Below are 16,763 nucleotides of genomic sequence, written 5' to 3'. Positions count from 1 at the left end.
AATTTCCCAAAGTTGTTATTTGCTCTTATTTTACAATATTTATAAAAAGTATGTGAACCTCCGCCCACTGAATGTAAAAACGTCAGGATTTTTTTCAAATTATCGAAAAGATAAATGCACATCTCCAGTAATTGGTGTAAATACATTCTAAAGTATGTCAAGAACAGTCGCAACTCATTTAAAATTAAAAGATTCGGAACTATATGTAGAACATACGTTCCATAGAACGTCCGCGACAATTTTAGTAGATTCAGTAGCGGAAATAACTACATTGAAGAGACATGAAGGATGGAAATCCAACTCGGTAACAGAAGGCTACATAGAAGATTCAATTCAAAACAAAAAAAAATTAATAAACAGATAATGAGTTCCATAACAAATCAACCAGGACCATCAACATCTACTGCGACAGCCATACAGGAATTTGATGAACCAGGTCAATCGACTTCAACCTGTCATCTTACAACACCAAACGAAGCAGAAGAAATTTGCAGTATTGAGGGCCAAGAAGAAATAAATTTAAATGATCTCATCAATTCAAAAAATGTAAAATATCGAATTTCCAATTGTACTACAGTAAATATTTATGTTGGGGATAAAAAAAAGATGAAAAATAACATTATTAATATTTAATTTAACTAAATTTGGATTTCTTCTTGTTGCAGGGGGCTTTGCCCCGCACCCCTATTACGCTGACCCCATGACCCCCCTCCCTTGCTACTGCTTTTCTGCTGCATTTGTGGCAAAAAATAGTATGTGTAACTCGGGCGGTAGCTGATTACACACTCAGGCAGCTGAACGCACTCGCTTCGCTCGTACGAGCGAAGAGCAGTAAATAGCTCATTGCGCACGAAAGCGGCATATGGACGCTCCAATTCGTGCGCAATCAGCTATTTACCGCCCTTGTCACACAATGTACTATTATTGTACGATTTGTATCACTGGTTTTGCAAGTAAAGAACGTTTAGAGTAGAAAGAGAAAATTTTCAAAAAAAAATTCATTACCTAAACGTTCCCCATAGTCCCACAACGGAAATATCAGAAAACTTCCCCACTGAGGAACGAAATTTTTTAATACGGATGAATTTATATAAATTTAGATTTTACTAATTAACTTCGTAAATTCATTAATAAAACTGAAATTCTTTCAGATCGGAACTTTTTTGGAATTCCTTTGAAATATTTTTCTGTACACGAGAATGCTTCTAACATTCTGTATCAACATATTAGTGCTGTTTCACTGTAGATCCCAGTTTTCCAAAATGCATTATTTTAATGCGGATAAGTGTGTTAAATATGACGTCACCCATTCGATTGACATTGTAGTCACTTTTTACACACTTAGAAATGCGTTAAAAGTGACTACAATGTTAATCGAATGGGTGACGTCATATTTAACACACTTATCCGCATTAAAATAATGCATTTTGGAGAACTGAGATTTACAGTGTATAATTGATCTGAGTGTGACTCGGAAGATTCACTTGATTAACTTCCCAGTAGAAAGTATGAGAGGATTTTTTTTTGTTTTTAAAATCAATCATTACCATAATCGTTATTATATTTATTATTATTATAATTATATTTATGATATTCATTGTTAGAAGATTAGGTGTGAAAGTTTTGTCTGAATTGCAAAATGCAGCTCGTTTACCATTTTTTTTTTAGTTTTTTGATCCCACTCGAAAAATGGCTAAATCAATTTGGCTGAAAACTTAATCAGTTTAAAGTTGCGTAATTATGCGTCGAACATAATTGGTTTCACTTGTATCTCATTTTTTGTTCGCTAGATAATCGAGATAAAAAACAATTCCGTACACGCAGAGAAATGTATAGTAAAAATTACCCTGAATTTTATAGTAATTTGGTGATACTGCAGGGTGAGGGTAAAAATTACTATACACATTAAAAAAATAACTGTGCACATTGTGAAAATTACTAAACTGCACAGTAATTTTTAAGATAAAATTAGAGTAAAAATTACTATGCAGTTTAGTAATTTTTACAATGTGCACAGTAATTTTTATAATGTGTATAGTAATTTTTACCCTCACCCTGCAGTATCACATACACATTTCAAATAAATATTAATTTAGAAATGATAGTTGTAAAATTTATAATCCAATCACTTAAGAATAAATATCAGTAGTTTATTGATAAGATCTAGCCTGTGAGTATCCTATGATCATGGAGAACAGTGATAAGAATGATTGTCTGAAGCTAAACTTTTCGCGCTCAGTAAGAGTCTTAATTTTTATTATTGGATTTCTTATCTTCAAAAGTGTTTACAGTGCACACCGATAGTAATCTATTTTATCAAAAATTTATATTAGAGAAGACATGGCAGATTTAGTTCGACAATTCACGAATAATTTACACGTGGTTTGATTACATATGTAGCCTTCGAGTATCTATGATTTGTTAATATAATTCTATTGTCGAAGCAAAACTTTTACATAGGTTTTCAATTTAAATTAAAAAATTTATGCTAAAACAATATCAGTTGAATATTGTATCATTTTTAAAAATTAAATATTCATCAAATAACCTAATTATAAATTACAAATTGTTAAATAACTTTACTGTATCATAAAAATTTTAATCCTAACTTCGTATCAATGATAACAAAAATACTCATACAGTGACTTCTAATTTCTATGAGTTTATCTCATCAAAGTATAATTGACTACTGTCAATATCCAAGAGAGATAATAAATTCTATTAGAAAATCAAATTCTAAAATCTCATCATTGAATACAAATAAATCGTAATCTTTAAACAATTCCTAAAACAATATAAAACACTTTTGAGGAAAATCCAATATGTACTCCAATTCTTGCGAATTGATATTACAATTCAATGAATTATCTAGACATTATTTCGCCATTAAATTTATCTAAATCGTTGTTATACTATATTAGATAATTTTTTATTATCAATCGTTCGGAGTAGAAGTGTCAAACATAAATATCAGTTTAACACTCAACTCGAGCATCTAAAGACGAATAATGAAGTCTCTATTATTATTCTCCGTAATTTCGTTATTCAAAGTTTTTCTTTTTACTGCATTCGATTTATCTGATTCAGTTGATATTCAAAGTCAAATTACTAAACGTAATAATGACGAGTCTGGAGGAAAAAGAAAGATTGATTACCGGTTGCCGACAGTCATCATTCCCAATTCATACATAATTAGAATACATTCATCTTTAGATCCACTAAACAATTTTTCATTTACTGGATTAGTTAAAATTAAAACACATGTTGTTGAGTCAACAAATAAAATCGTGCTACATCATGGTAAAGATCTTAAAATAAACACGTGTAATATTATTAATAATGTGAAAACTCCAACAATCGAAGACAAGAATTATGATGAGAAAACAGAAAAACTTACAATTATTTTAAATGAAACTCTAACAGTTAATTCACCAACTGATATAGAAATCTCGTATACTGGAGTGTTATCAAAAAATACAAAAGGTTTTTATGTATCTTCCTACTATTCAAATCAGACTCAACAGTAAGTAGATAATTACCTTAATTATTAACTTCTCATGAGGAAGTTATTGTAATAGGGTCGATTTTTGAAATTCGTAATTTTATCATATCTTTAAGTTTTGAGACATTTGAAAGCATATTAGAAGGTTTAAATATGGATGTATGTACGTATGTGCGTGTGTGCATATGTCAAGTTTTTTTTCGTTTTCGATATCTCAAGAACTACTGAAGATATCGACTTAGGACAGATTTCATTTTAAAGGTAATACAATGAAGAAAATCTGAAAGAAGTTTGAACAAATTCGATTCAGCCGTTTTTTTTATAACAAAAAAAGAGTAAAATAAGTTGAATAAAGAAGATATTTGAAATAGATTATACTTATTAAATGATTAACATGATTGACAACTGAGGCCAATATAATATGGTTGTTAATAACTTCATATGACTCTAAACAATCATGTATTGTTTATAAAAAATAGGTCTGAACACACTTTGTCTGTGCTAACACGACGAACTTCCCATTAGTAATTGTTTATAACAAATTTAAATAGTTGTAATCAATGTTTGTTGAAAACATCCATATACATATGATATACACATTACTTATTCAATAAATACAATTTTTAATTGTTTATAACAAATTCCTATTGTTATAAACAATATGTGATTTTACGAGTCATATTTGGTTGTAAACAATAATGTCACGTCAATATCAACTTAATTTTCAAATAAAATTGTTATTGTTTGGCTTAAAAGTATTTTAAATAGCTAATGTTTTCATTTTTTTATTAGTTATTTCGTTATAAAAAAAACGGCTTGATCGAATTCGTTCAAATTGCTTTCAGATCTTCTTTATAATAATATCTTTCGAATTAATTTTGGTTCAAGTTGATATCTTGATCCGTTCTTAAGATATCGAAAACGAAAAAAATGCTGACGTCCGTACGTACATACATACATACATACATACATACATACGTACACACACATCATTCTAAAAATATGACAGTATGCTTGCAAACGTCTTGAAACGCGGAGATTTAATGAAAATTCAAATTTCACCAATCGACCCAATTACAATAACTTCCTAATAGGAAGTTAAAAATTCAATTTATTATAAACAATTGAAAATGGTTTTAATCAATTGAATTATTATGATTATGATTATATTCGATAAATATCAAGAAATGTTACTATAAATATCTTGATGTGATTAAATGATTTATATTGTTTATAATAATAGTAAACTTTTATAAACAAAAAAAATAAAAGATGATAAAATTATGGATTTCAATTAATGGGAAGTTCGTCGTTAAGGCACAAACTAAGCCCAGACTCATTTTTTACTGTAATTATGAAGCATTTTTGAAATTTCACATCATTTTACTATTTTAGATACATAGCTGCAACACAATTTCAAACTGTTTATGCAAGACAGGCATTTCCTTGTTTTGATGAACCACAGCTAAGAGCAACTTTTTCTATAATCATCCAAAGACCCCAATCATTCAAGAGTATTAGCAATACGCCAATAAAATATACAACAAATCTGTGAGTAAATGACATAAACTATTTACCCAGTAGACACCAAATATAATAACAATATGACATATAGAAGTAACTACATGGAGAGTTGTTTTATCAATCTTAGGTGCCAAAATGACAAGTGCACATTTTTAATTTTAAAAGTAAAAATATTTCTACTTAACAGTGAATTAAAAAAAAATTTCTAACCGGTAAGACTGCGACAGAAGAAATAACGCTCTTTGTCACTTGTCTTAGGGCCTTGAGTAATTTTAAGGCTGGGCTGAAGTCAGAAAGTTTCCCGGAGTTGACTTTACGCCCTCGCGTTGTGCGGCAAAAGGTCGAAGCTTAACATCAATTAAAATTGAGTAGGTAACAATGAAATGGTTCGAAAAATGATAATTTTCAGGGATGCACTACAAAAAGGGAGCCTTAGGGCACCAAGAAATTTACAAATTTCAGAATAATCTGTTTCGAGCAAAACAGAGCACAGAATATATCTATCTATCTCCGTCTTATTTTTCAGAGAAGACTGCGAGTTCGACAGTTGACGAGCAAGCACATCCCCACCCTCTGTTACCAAGCCTGAAGCTTATGATATCTAAATGTAAACAAAGCAAATGAAAATATGCTGGCTCTGTAGTCAGAAGATTCGACATTTATTTTACCGAATGGTGTTCGATTCCAATTGCGGCGAAATTTTTTTTTATTTAAATTGCAATTCTATCATGCCAAAAATGAGTTTTAAATTTCAATTTTTATGTAAAATTATTTTTCAATTAATCGATGACAAATGAGACAATATTTGAACAGGGCCATTAACCTCTTTTTGTACAAATACATTGATAATAGCCTTTTTTAACAACTTATTAACAATAAAAAATAGTTTAAACAATCCGCGGCGAGTTCCGACACTTCGCCGGCAAGCTTTACCCCCACACTCTGTGCCTAAGCCTGCAGCTTATAATTTTCAAGCATCTATAACAGGCATGGGCGATCTTTTTCGAGTCGAAGTCCCCTTTGTTCCAACTTTATTGCTTGCAATAAAATTCTATTCTTTTTTTAATAATTTTATGATTAGGATTACAGGATTAGGAAGGTCCGGGTAAGAAAGTTACATTATCTCTTGCCCGTAGGGCAAGCCCATCTCAGTTAACAATTTAAATATTAATTTACTTTCACAAGTAAAGAACGAATCGGTAGCTCAGAGGTTAAATTCTCTGGCTATGAGTTTTGTGGCGACAGGTTCAAATCTCGCCAGTTGCTTTTTTTTTTCTTTAACTTAATTTATTAATTCCATTACAATATTTATTATATTTTTTTTATAACAATACTGAGTCCCATATTCGTGTCTTGATAAAGGATAAAAAATAAATATATTTCTGCTTTTTTTAATTTATTGTAGTAACAAGTGTTACTACAATACATTATGCAACTAACGAGATTTGAACCTGTCTGTTAAAAGACAACGGACAATTATATTGGTAGCAATTGCAGTGGGCGATATAAAACTTTAAAATCACCCAATAAATGATATGACTTTGAATTTTAAAGTCATATGATTTATGTATCAATTACTGTACGTGTTTGGGTCTTACATAATTAGGATGACATCCCAAAGTACAGCTGCCGTAAATAGCTTCTTTCGATGCAAAACAATATTTGACCTTGCAATATTACTGTTATGAACAATACCCACAACAAATTATAATACAAATCCTGTATTGGCAAAAGAGTGGGGGGTCATATCTATAAATGAAGCATTTTTCTAAATTTCCAAGACAGTCTTGTTTCGACAATCATCTGAAACTTCGGTATTTTTGTGAATAATAAGTTTTCATTAATAACAAGAAATATGGAGTTTGATGAACCGGTTGCAAAAAAATCAAAAAAACGTTTTTATAATTCTCAGTGGGAGAACCAATATGGTTTAGTCCAGTTTGACCGCAATACCGCGTTTTGTGTGTTATGTGAACCACCAAAGCCTTTCATTCACTTCTTAAAAACGAACCACGAAAATCATTACCTTAATTTTCACCGTGAATTCAGCACAAAAGAGGAAAGTGATCGAATTTCACACATCACAATGAGAAAATCGTTACTGAGTTATGAAGGGGCTGAACGCATTGATGCATCAGTAGCAACAGGGACAAGAATTTCTTTTTTGATGGCTCAAGAGATCGCGAAAGAGATGTTACCATTTGAGCATGGTGAAGGATTGAAGACCATTGTAAAAAAATTCAACCGGGAATTGTTTAACACTTGTCCCAAATTACAAAAAGAAGTAGAAGAGGCAATATCCAACGTTCCATTATCCCGGAGAATAATCACCAATCGAATTCAATTAATGAGTGAGAATATATACTCTCAAATTGATGATGATCTACAACGGTGTGACTGTTTCTCCCTTGAACTCGACGAATCCACGGACGTCAGCGACATTGCGCAAGTTCTAGTTTTTATCAGGATGGTTTTCCCCGATTTATCATTAAAAGAAGAATGCTTTGGACTATTTTCATTGCATGATAGAACCACTGCCGATGAACTCTTTAAGCATTTTGAAATTCTGCTAGAGTCACGCAATGTCCCTCTGGAAAAGTTGGTTTCCATAACATCTGATGGAGCTGCAACGATGACCGGAAATCAAAATGGTTTTCTAGCTAAGTGTAGAAATAATAAGAAGTTTCCTTTTTTCAACGTTTATCATTGCATCATTCATCAACAAGTATTGTGTGCTAAAGCTCTTAGAATAAACGATGTGATAGATGAAGTGGTAACAATAATTAATTTTATTCGGGGACGGGCGTTAAATCACAGACAATTCAAGCAGCTCATAAAAGATATGGACGAAAATAGTGATGAATCTGATGTTATTTACTACACTGAAGTGCGATGGTTGAGTAAAGCAAACATGCTTCAACGATTTGCAAACTTACTTCCGGTAATACGCGATTTTTTATTAATAAAAGAAAAAGAGGAGTGGGTCAATAAATTGCATGATTTTAAATGGCTGTCATTATTGATGTACGCAGTCGATTTAACTTTAATAATTAATTCGATTAATAAAAAACTGCAAGGGAAGTGTAAGGTTGTGTGGGACCAAATTCAAGTGATTAGAGATTTCGAATTAACATTGGTGAACATTATAAAACATTGTGAAGTGAATACTATCGATGAAAGATTGCAGCGATTGAAGAAATTGTTCGGTGAGAGCTCAGAAGAACGATTCAATGGTGAGTCGTTAATAAAAGTAACAATGCCTATTTTAGATGAAGTCAAAAAACGCTTCAAAGATTTTAGAGATCTTGAAATTATTGGTAAAATAGCCGTTAATCCGTTTGCTATAAAATTCGAACGATATGGAGAACTCATCGAAACAATCAAACGACTGTTTTCAAATGCTGATTGGATTGACTTCAGTGAATTAGTAAATGAATTTGAATCATTACCACGAGACAATAAAATAAATGCTGTAATTGCGAGTGGTGGTAACATGTGGAATGTGATAGCTGCAAATAAACAATATCCAAATTTTTTGAAAATTTACAAAAAAATTTTATCAGTGTTTGGATCAACATATTTAAGTGAGAGTGGCTTTTCGTTCATGAAGAAAATAAAAACGAGTGAAAGATCGCGATTAACTGACCAAAATTTAGGACACTTAATGAACATTAAAACAAGTCAATGCGAACCAGACATTTGTTATCTCATGTCAAAAATGCAGTGCCACAAATCGCACAATACAGACTGTGATTCTGACATTGACATGGAGAATTAAAATCTAAGTGTTATGATTTAGCAGCGTATATTTCTTTGAAATTTAATCACTTATTTTAAATATTTCCGTTGTAGTTGTAAAGTAGTTTTTAAGTACATATTAAAATGTCTTGTAAAAACATTCATTCCCGTTTTTATATATACATGTATGTAGAAAATTCAATTTGTAGTGAATAAGTTCAATGTACTTGTTTATTTCATTTTTCTTCTGTTACTGACATTAATAAAGAAATGGTCAGAAAAAATTTTTTTTCATTACTCATGAAGAACAGACACATGGGACTCAGTATTGTTATAAAAAAAATATAATAAATATTGTAATGGAATTAATAAATTAAGTTAAAGAAAAAAAAAGCAACTGGCGAGATTTGAACCTGTCGCCACAAAACTCACAGCCAGAGAATTTAACCTCTGAGCTACTGATCCGATCTTTACCTGTGAAAGTAAATTAATATTTCAATTGTTAACTAAGATGGTCTTGCCCTACGGAACAAAGAGGGAAAACTGTTTTATCATTTGTCTCACTTCTACCTACTGCGATAGATGGGACTGCTCGAAGTCCCTATTGGGTATGGGATTAAGACTGCTGGGACAATAGGGGTTCTATTGTCTACAGCAAAAGTTAGAAAAAGTCACTTCAGGTACGAAGTCCCGGGGACTTCGAGCAGTCCCAATCGACCATGCCTGATCTATAATATTATTGGAACCATAATAGCTCAGTGGTTAGAGCACCAATCTTTCATTTTGCTGGGCAGGGTTCGATCCCAGTCATAGGCAATTTTTTTTTCTTTTTTTTGCTTAAGTGACTTTATATACTTATAAATTAATTCATATATTTTATTAAATTATTCTTCCAATTAATGACGGAAAACAAATTGTTTTTCTGAAAATAAGCTAAGGCTGAGGAACGAGTTACTATGAATTCTCTTTTTTCGAAAGTGTTGTCTTTAAAAGACAATAGGAATTGATTTTGAACTTATATAAACAACCAATTATTGCATTTATGTAAAATTTTAATGAAAAAAAATTGGCTATGACTGGGATCGAACCCTAATCGGTAAAATGAAAGCGTGGTGTTCTACTCACAGAGCTAACACATCATCTCTGACATTACGTTTATGTTTATAAATTGTATAATGCAGGCTTGAGTACGAAGGGTAGGGATAGAGTTTGCCGGCGAAGTGCCGGAAATCCCCGTGGATTATTTCAACTACTTCTAAATATTTCTAAATTGCTTAAAAAAAAACTACGTTCATATAGCTATAGTAAAAAAAGTGTTTATAACCCTGTTCATATGTTTTCCGACTCGGCGTCGATAAATTACATAAATAATTGAGAAAAAAAAATTAAATCGTTGTAAACAATTACTTTTGGCATGTTAATATTATAATTTTTAATAGAAAAGAAAAAAATAACTTTATCATGACTGGAATCGAACCCTGCCTAGCAAAATAAAAGACCGATGCTGTAACCACTGAGCTATTATGGTTCCAATACGCTTATATATGCTTAAAAATTCTAAGCTGCAGGCTTGGGCACAGAGAGTAGGGGTAGAGCTTGCCGGGAAAGTGCCGAAACTCGCCACAGATTGTTTAAACTACTTTTCAATGTTAATAATAATATGATTAACTTTTTTATAACATAACATTGTTAATACATGTAAAGATGTATAAGTTGTTAAACACAGGCTATTATCAATGTATTTATACAAAAAAAAGTTTATGGCTCTGTTCAAATATTTTCCGACTTAGCGTCAATAAATTCAATGAGTAAAGAGGAAAAAAAATCAAATCGTTATGATGGATTAATTATGGCATGTCAATATTATAATTACATGCTAATCTAACGAATAAAGTAGAAAAAAAAGTGATTATGACTGGGATCGAACCCTGCCCGGCAAGATAGAACTCTGACGCTCTAACCACATGGCTAGCATAATCTCGATATTGAGTTCATGTGCATTTGTTTTTACACTACATGCTTGGATACGCCGACTTGGAATTGAGCTTCCTTATTAACATTTATACCTAATAAAAATGATAATAATGGATGAATATATGTATTTGAAGTCATTTGCAGATATTATATTAATTAATGTTAAATGAGTATCATCATTATCATTTATTCTAACTGCAACAGTCATCAAAGTATAAGGCATTGTAAAGTGATACACTATGTTTACATCACATCCATATATAACCCGTACACACTCATACACAAATTACTCACCAAAATGCAGGGCACCATCAGTTCTGGATACGGATTGAGCATTTTTTCAATATGGATGACTGAGGTCATCTGTTTGGGGATCAGCCTTTATTTCCCCCACTTTTCTACCTTAATATATATGATACTATAGTTTTTGAATCTAACGTACATCTTATGCGCATCGCGTGCAATTAATGTTAATTTAATGTAACAATAGTAGTAGTTTGATTATAAATAAATAATTGTTATTACTAATTGGACTTAATTTTATGTTGGGTACAACCTGTTCCCCACATTTGGTGACCCCGACGTGATTTACGTACGTTTGCGTTTATTTCGTTCAACGCGTGAGAAGCCGCCATTATCTACGTCTTCAAATTCATCGAGCAACAACAGCAGATATGACTAACGAGGATGATGTGAATCTACAACAGGGCGGGACTGCACCTATGTCATCAGGACAACAACCAAATTCTGCTACAGGTACTGATCCTGCCGTCAGCACTATTGAACGCCTGCAGTTTCCAACCTTTTGGTCCGAAGAACCTGAGCTGTGGTTTAGTGCGTTGGAAGCACAGTTTTATCCTCATCGTATCACTTCAGACGCTGCCAAAAGTAGTTTTGTGATCAGCAAGCTCGACCAAGCTACAATGATTCTCATTAAAGAGTTAATTATTCATCCACCAGCTACTGACAAGTACAATGCGATCAAACAGGCATTACTTAACCATTATTCGCAGACGGATGAAAAGAAATTTCGTAAGATGATTACAGGCCTGTCTCTAGCTGATCGCAAACCTTCTTCCTTGTTGGCCGAAATTAAGTCATTGAACAATGGGAAGCTTGATGAACGCACCGTACGGATGATCTGGTTGGATTACCTTCCACGACAAATGCAGTTGACTTTAATTCCGTGCGAGACTTTGGATTTGGATGCTGTTAGTCAACTGGCTGACCGTATTTGGGACCTTCCACAGAGCCATCCCGCACAATTAGCAGCAGTAGACCAGGAGCCTAAGACTAACAAAGAGAGTTCTCTAGAAGAAAAGGTAACTCAGCTCCAAGAACAGCTCAATCAGCTCATGAAAAGGTTGTCAGCACCACGCGATAGGTCAAGGTCAAGGAGCCGCTCTCGAGCTCGGAAATCAGGAGATAGCAAACTCCGCTACTATCATCGCAAATTTGGGGAGAAGGCTAGGAAGTGTGCACAGCCGTGCGAGTTCAAGGACAAGCAGGAAAACTAGGAAGTTCATCAGCGATAGCGGCGGTCGCTGATGATGGTAATAAACCTCGTCGTCTATTCATCTATGACCGTGATACCGGACAACGCTTTCTTATCGATACGGGAGCGGAAGTCTCAGTCATTCCTGCTACCCGTTTAGATAAAACAATTGAATCGGATATCAAATTATACGCAGCCAATGGAACTCGTATCGCTACTTTCGGTCAGAAAGCTCTTAACCTCAACGTGGGACTTAAACGTGCTATTAGATGGATCTTCAGAGTCGCAGATGTACCGTACGGCATTGTTGGTGCTGACCTACTTTATCGATACCACTTGGTGGTCGATATTACAGATCGCCGGCTTATTGACATAGAAACTGGTATTGGAGCAGGCGGTAAATTAGAGCTCGCCTCCATTATTGGTATCTCTACTATAAATAAAGATGAGCCCTATGCACCTATTCTTAAGCAGTTCCCTGAAGTTTTTGGGACCACTATACATAAAGCTTCAGCAAAACATGACGTTATGCACTTCATACCAACAACTGGGCCTCCAGTCCATGAACGACCTCGACGACTGACAACCAGCATGCTAAAAAAAGCCCGAGAAGAGTATCAGTTCATGATTGATCAGGGTATTTGCCGCCCTTGTAGCAGCCCCTGGGCTAGTGCACTTCATATGGTGCCAAAAAAAGATGGCGATTGGCGACCTTGCGGCGATTATCGTCGTTTAAATCGACAGACCGTTCCTGACAGGTATCCTGTAGCTCACATCTTGGATTATACATCAATTCTACATGGGAAGAGAGTATTTTCAACGATCGATCTTGTCAGAGCATATCATCAAATACCTGTAAATCCCGAGGACGTGCCAAAACATCTGTGATAACGCCTTTTGGCCTTTTTGAATTCTTAGTTATGCCCTTTGGGCTTTGTAATGCTGCGCAGACATTCCAGCGATTTATCAGACAAGTTTTGCAAGGTCTTGATTTTGTTCATGCTTATCTGGACGACCTTCTCATAGCTTCAGAAGATGAAGAGCAGCATGTCAAACACCTTAAAGCAGTTCTTGAACGTCTTAGAGATTATGGTCTCACAGTTAAAAAAGAAAAGTGTGTGTTTGGCGCCAAAAGTGTCCAGTACCTAGGGTATTTAATTACAGCAGAAGGTTCTAAGCCACTGCCTGATCGAGTCAAAGCCATCAAGGAATTCAAACAACCTCAAACCATTTCAGATCTTCGTCGTTTTTTAGGGATGATAAACTTTTATCGTCGTTTCATCGAAAATGCAGCAACTCTTCAAGCTCCTCTTCATGCTCTCCTAGGAGACGTTCGTAAAAGAGACATGAGACCAGTTGAGTGGACAGACGAAGCCCTCAAAGCTTTTGAACAATGCAAAGCCAGTCTCGCTGAGACGGCTCTGTTAGCTCATCCAGCACGTGAACCGCAGCTCCGACTGACCACTGATGCATCTAATGTAGCAGTTGGTGCAGTTTTAGAACAACGAACTAACAACAATGAAGATTGGAAACCACTGGGTTTTTTCTCCAAGAAGTTGACACCAGCAGAGGTTAAATATAGCGTGTATGATAGAGAACTAACGGCAATATACCACGCTGTGAAGTTTTTTAGACCGTGGATAGAAGGATATAATTTTGTAATTCGAACTGATCACAAACCTTTGACACATGCTTTTTCGCAAAGGTCAGACAAGGCTTCGCCACGTCAAACCAGGCAGCTGAACTTCATAAGTCAGTTTACTACACAAATAGAGACTGTTAAAGGTGCTGAAAACATTGTAGCAGACACATTTTCAAGAATAGATGCTGCTAGCTCAGATCAACCACTTCGTTTGCCTACTATCATTGACTTTAATGCCTTAGCCGAAGCACAAGCTGCTGATCCGGAACTCAAAGATATCCTGAACGACAAAACGATCTCATTAAAGCTACAAAAGCTTACGTTTGGTTCGCAGCATAAAGTGATGTGGTGTGATGTTTCTCAAGAAGAAATTCGACCGTATGTACCTGAATGTTTTAGAGGGCAGGTGTTTGAAGCTTTCCATAACCTATCTCATCCTGGTGGAAGAGCCACGTGTAAATTAATTTGTCAACATTATGTATGGCCGCATATGAACAAACATATAACCCACTGGGCTCGTAATTGTGTTCCCTGCCAGCGCTCTAAAGTTGGAAGACACGTGCACGTTCAACCATCGACCTTCTTAGAACCTGACCAAAGATTTGACCATGTTCACGTTGACATTGTAGGGCCGTTGCCCGAGTCTGAAGGCTACAAATACTGCTTAACAATGGTGGATCGTTTTTCAAGATGGCCTGAAGCTGTGCCTATTAAAGACATTACTGCAGATACCATCGCCAAGACATTTTTCACAGCCTGGATAGCTCGTTACGGTTGCTCAAAGACAATAACTACAGACCAGGGTACGCAGTTTGAAAGTGTACTATTCATGGCAATGACTCGTTTAGTGGGTAGCAAGAGAACTCGTACTACACCTTATCATCCAGCTGCCAACGGGCTTGTAGAGAGGTGGCACAGAGTCTTGAAAACGTCTATACGCTGTCATGAAACTAAGGAATGGGTAGCTATCTTGCCTACAGTTCTTCTGGGACTACGAACTTGTTACAAGGAAGATCTTAAAGCTTCTACAGCAGAATACATGTATGGAACAACCTTGAGAATTCCTGGGGAATTTTTTACCCACGAAGATCCGCCATCAGATCCAAATATCTTTCTGGAAGAGTTTCGTATTCATATGCGAAAGTTGAAACCTGCGCCCGCAAGTCATCACTGCAAAACAAATACCTTTTGTTATAAAGATATTTATACATGTTCACATGTGTTCGTACGGCAAGACGCTCCCAAGCAAGGACTCGATCAACCATATGCCGGTCCTTTTAAAGTTTTAAATCGAGTCAGTGACAAAGTGTTTACACTGGATATTAATGGACGAGAATCTAATGTCAACGTTGAGAGGTTAAAACCGGCTCATTTGAGTACTCAGGAACTTTTTGGGTTTCAAGTACAGCCGCAATCATCAGTCAACGCTTCGTCAAGTCAAGCTACCTCATCGTCACTTCGGACATATCCTGGACCAAAGAAAAAAAGAGTGCAACTGCAATTTAAAGACTGTTAGTTTAAGAATCCTGTTTTGTCATTTCTTTTCTTTTCAAAACTTGCGCCCTAACTCCGTTACTTGGAGGAGGGTACTTTGGGGATCAGCCTTTATTTCCCCCACTTTTCTACCTTAATATATATGATACTATAGTTTTTGAATCTAACGTACATCTTATGCGCATCGCGTGCAATTAATGTTAATTTAATGTAACAATAGTAGTAGTTTGATTATAAATAAATAATTTGTTACTAATTGGACTTAATTTTATGTTGGGTACAACCTGTTCCCCACATCTGCGAGCATAATGCTGTCACCTATCAGAATTTTTTCAAACTTATTTACCGAAGAATATCATCTGGAATACAATATTTCTAATTATTTCTAAATTATTCAATTTTATACTATGAATTGATTTTTTTGACATTCAGACAGGTGGCAAGGACTGACGCAAACACGAATTTTGGGCGAAAAACGTATAAAAATAGAATAATTAGTGATTTTTCATCTGAATGATGTGGCTGCCATCTTGGAATTTAAGCGCGGCAAGTCAATTCATAATTTTTTCATTATTCTCTCTAATTTTTTTAATAAAAATATTCACTATATACAAAAAATTGTTGTTTACGTCAGTCCGGCATTAATTCCTCTGTAATTTGGTACCTAATTTTATAGAAATAATAGTAAATTGGCGAAGAAATTAGAAATATCCCGATCCCATGTATTTGGATAGGGGGAATCAGTCGCCTCTCTGACTTCAGCCCAGCCTTAATACGCACTGTCGTAAAAATCGATAACCATTCCATGCTTTTCAGAGACCATTGCTGCGCCACCTATTAAGAATAAAAAAAATATGATTCTGTGAATAATCACCTGGAATTTTCTCGCGAAACTGTGTTTTATTTATTCATTTTTTTTATTATAAAATGTTTTTTTAAACATTTTGAACGATAGTAAGTACATCAGAAAACAACGATTTTCAGTAAAAGTATAGTGGATATTGTAAAATAAATACTTATTTCGTTGACAACCGATGGCAGCATATCCACCATGACACGTCTAAAATCTAGTGCAAAATGAGTGCATATCTTCGTCTTTATTTTTAATAATAATAAAGTAATTAATGTGATTATATTGTTCTTCTCCAATGTAAAGAATAAAATAAGCTTTTGATTGAGTCCTAAATTAACTAAATTCATCCATTTTTGACGCCGTCATTTGTAGAGAAAAATTTGCTAGGAACTTTCTAGGGGGAAATCTGTCTACAGCCCAGCCTTAAGTCTAAGTTGAACTGTTTACAACATTATGTTTGTTAAATAACAAATATGTAAAGAAAAAAATTTAAATTCCATCATAAGATTTAATTTTTTGATTATTTATAACAAATACATTT

General features: G+C 34.3%; 1 protein-coding gene across 1 annotated transcript in view; it reads left to right on the top strand.

Moving 5' to 3' along the window:
• Positions 1-2,968: 2,968 nt before the first annotated feature.
• LOC118070422 (uncharacterized) overlaps positions 2,969-16,763 on the top strand; it is a 20,561-nt gene continuing 6,766 nt past the window's right edge. Inside the window, exons 1-2 of the mRNA XM_035089018.1 lie at positions 2,969-3,523; positions 4,898-5,053. Coding sequence (XP_034944909.1) covers positions 3,009-3,523; positions 4,898-5,053 — 671 coding nt within the window. The 5' untranslated portion in view covers positions 2,969-3,008. The remainder of the gene's footprint in view (positions 3,524-4,897; positions 5,054-16,763) is intronic.

The sequence above is a fragment of the Chelonus insularis genome, unplaced genomic scaffold, assembly GCF_013357705.1.
Source record: "Chelonus insularis isolate UGA/USDA-ARS -01 unplaced genomic scaffold, ASM1335770v1 contig_58_pilon, whole genome shotgun sequence".
Taxonomy (NCBI): Eukaryota; Metazoa; Arthropoda; class Insecta; order Hymenoptera; family Braconidae; genus Chelonus; species Chelonus insularis.
Note: the sequence above shows the minus strand (reverse complement) of the source record. Positions and strands in the feature narration are given on the sequence as shown.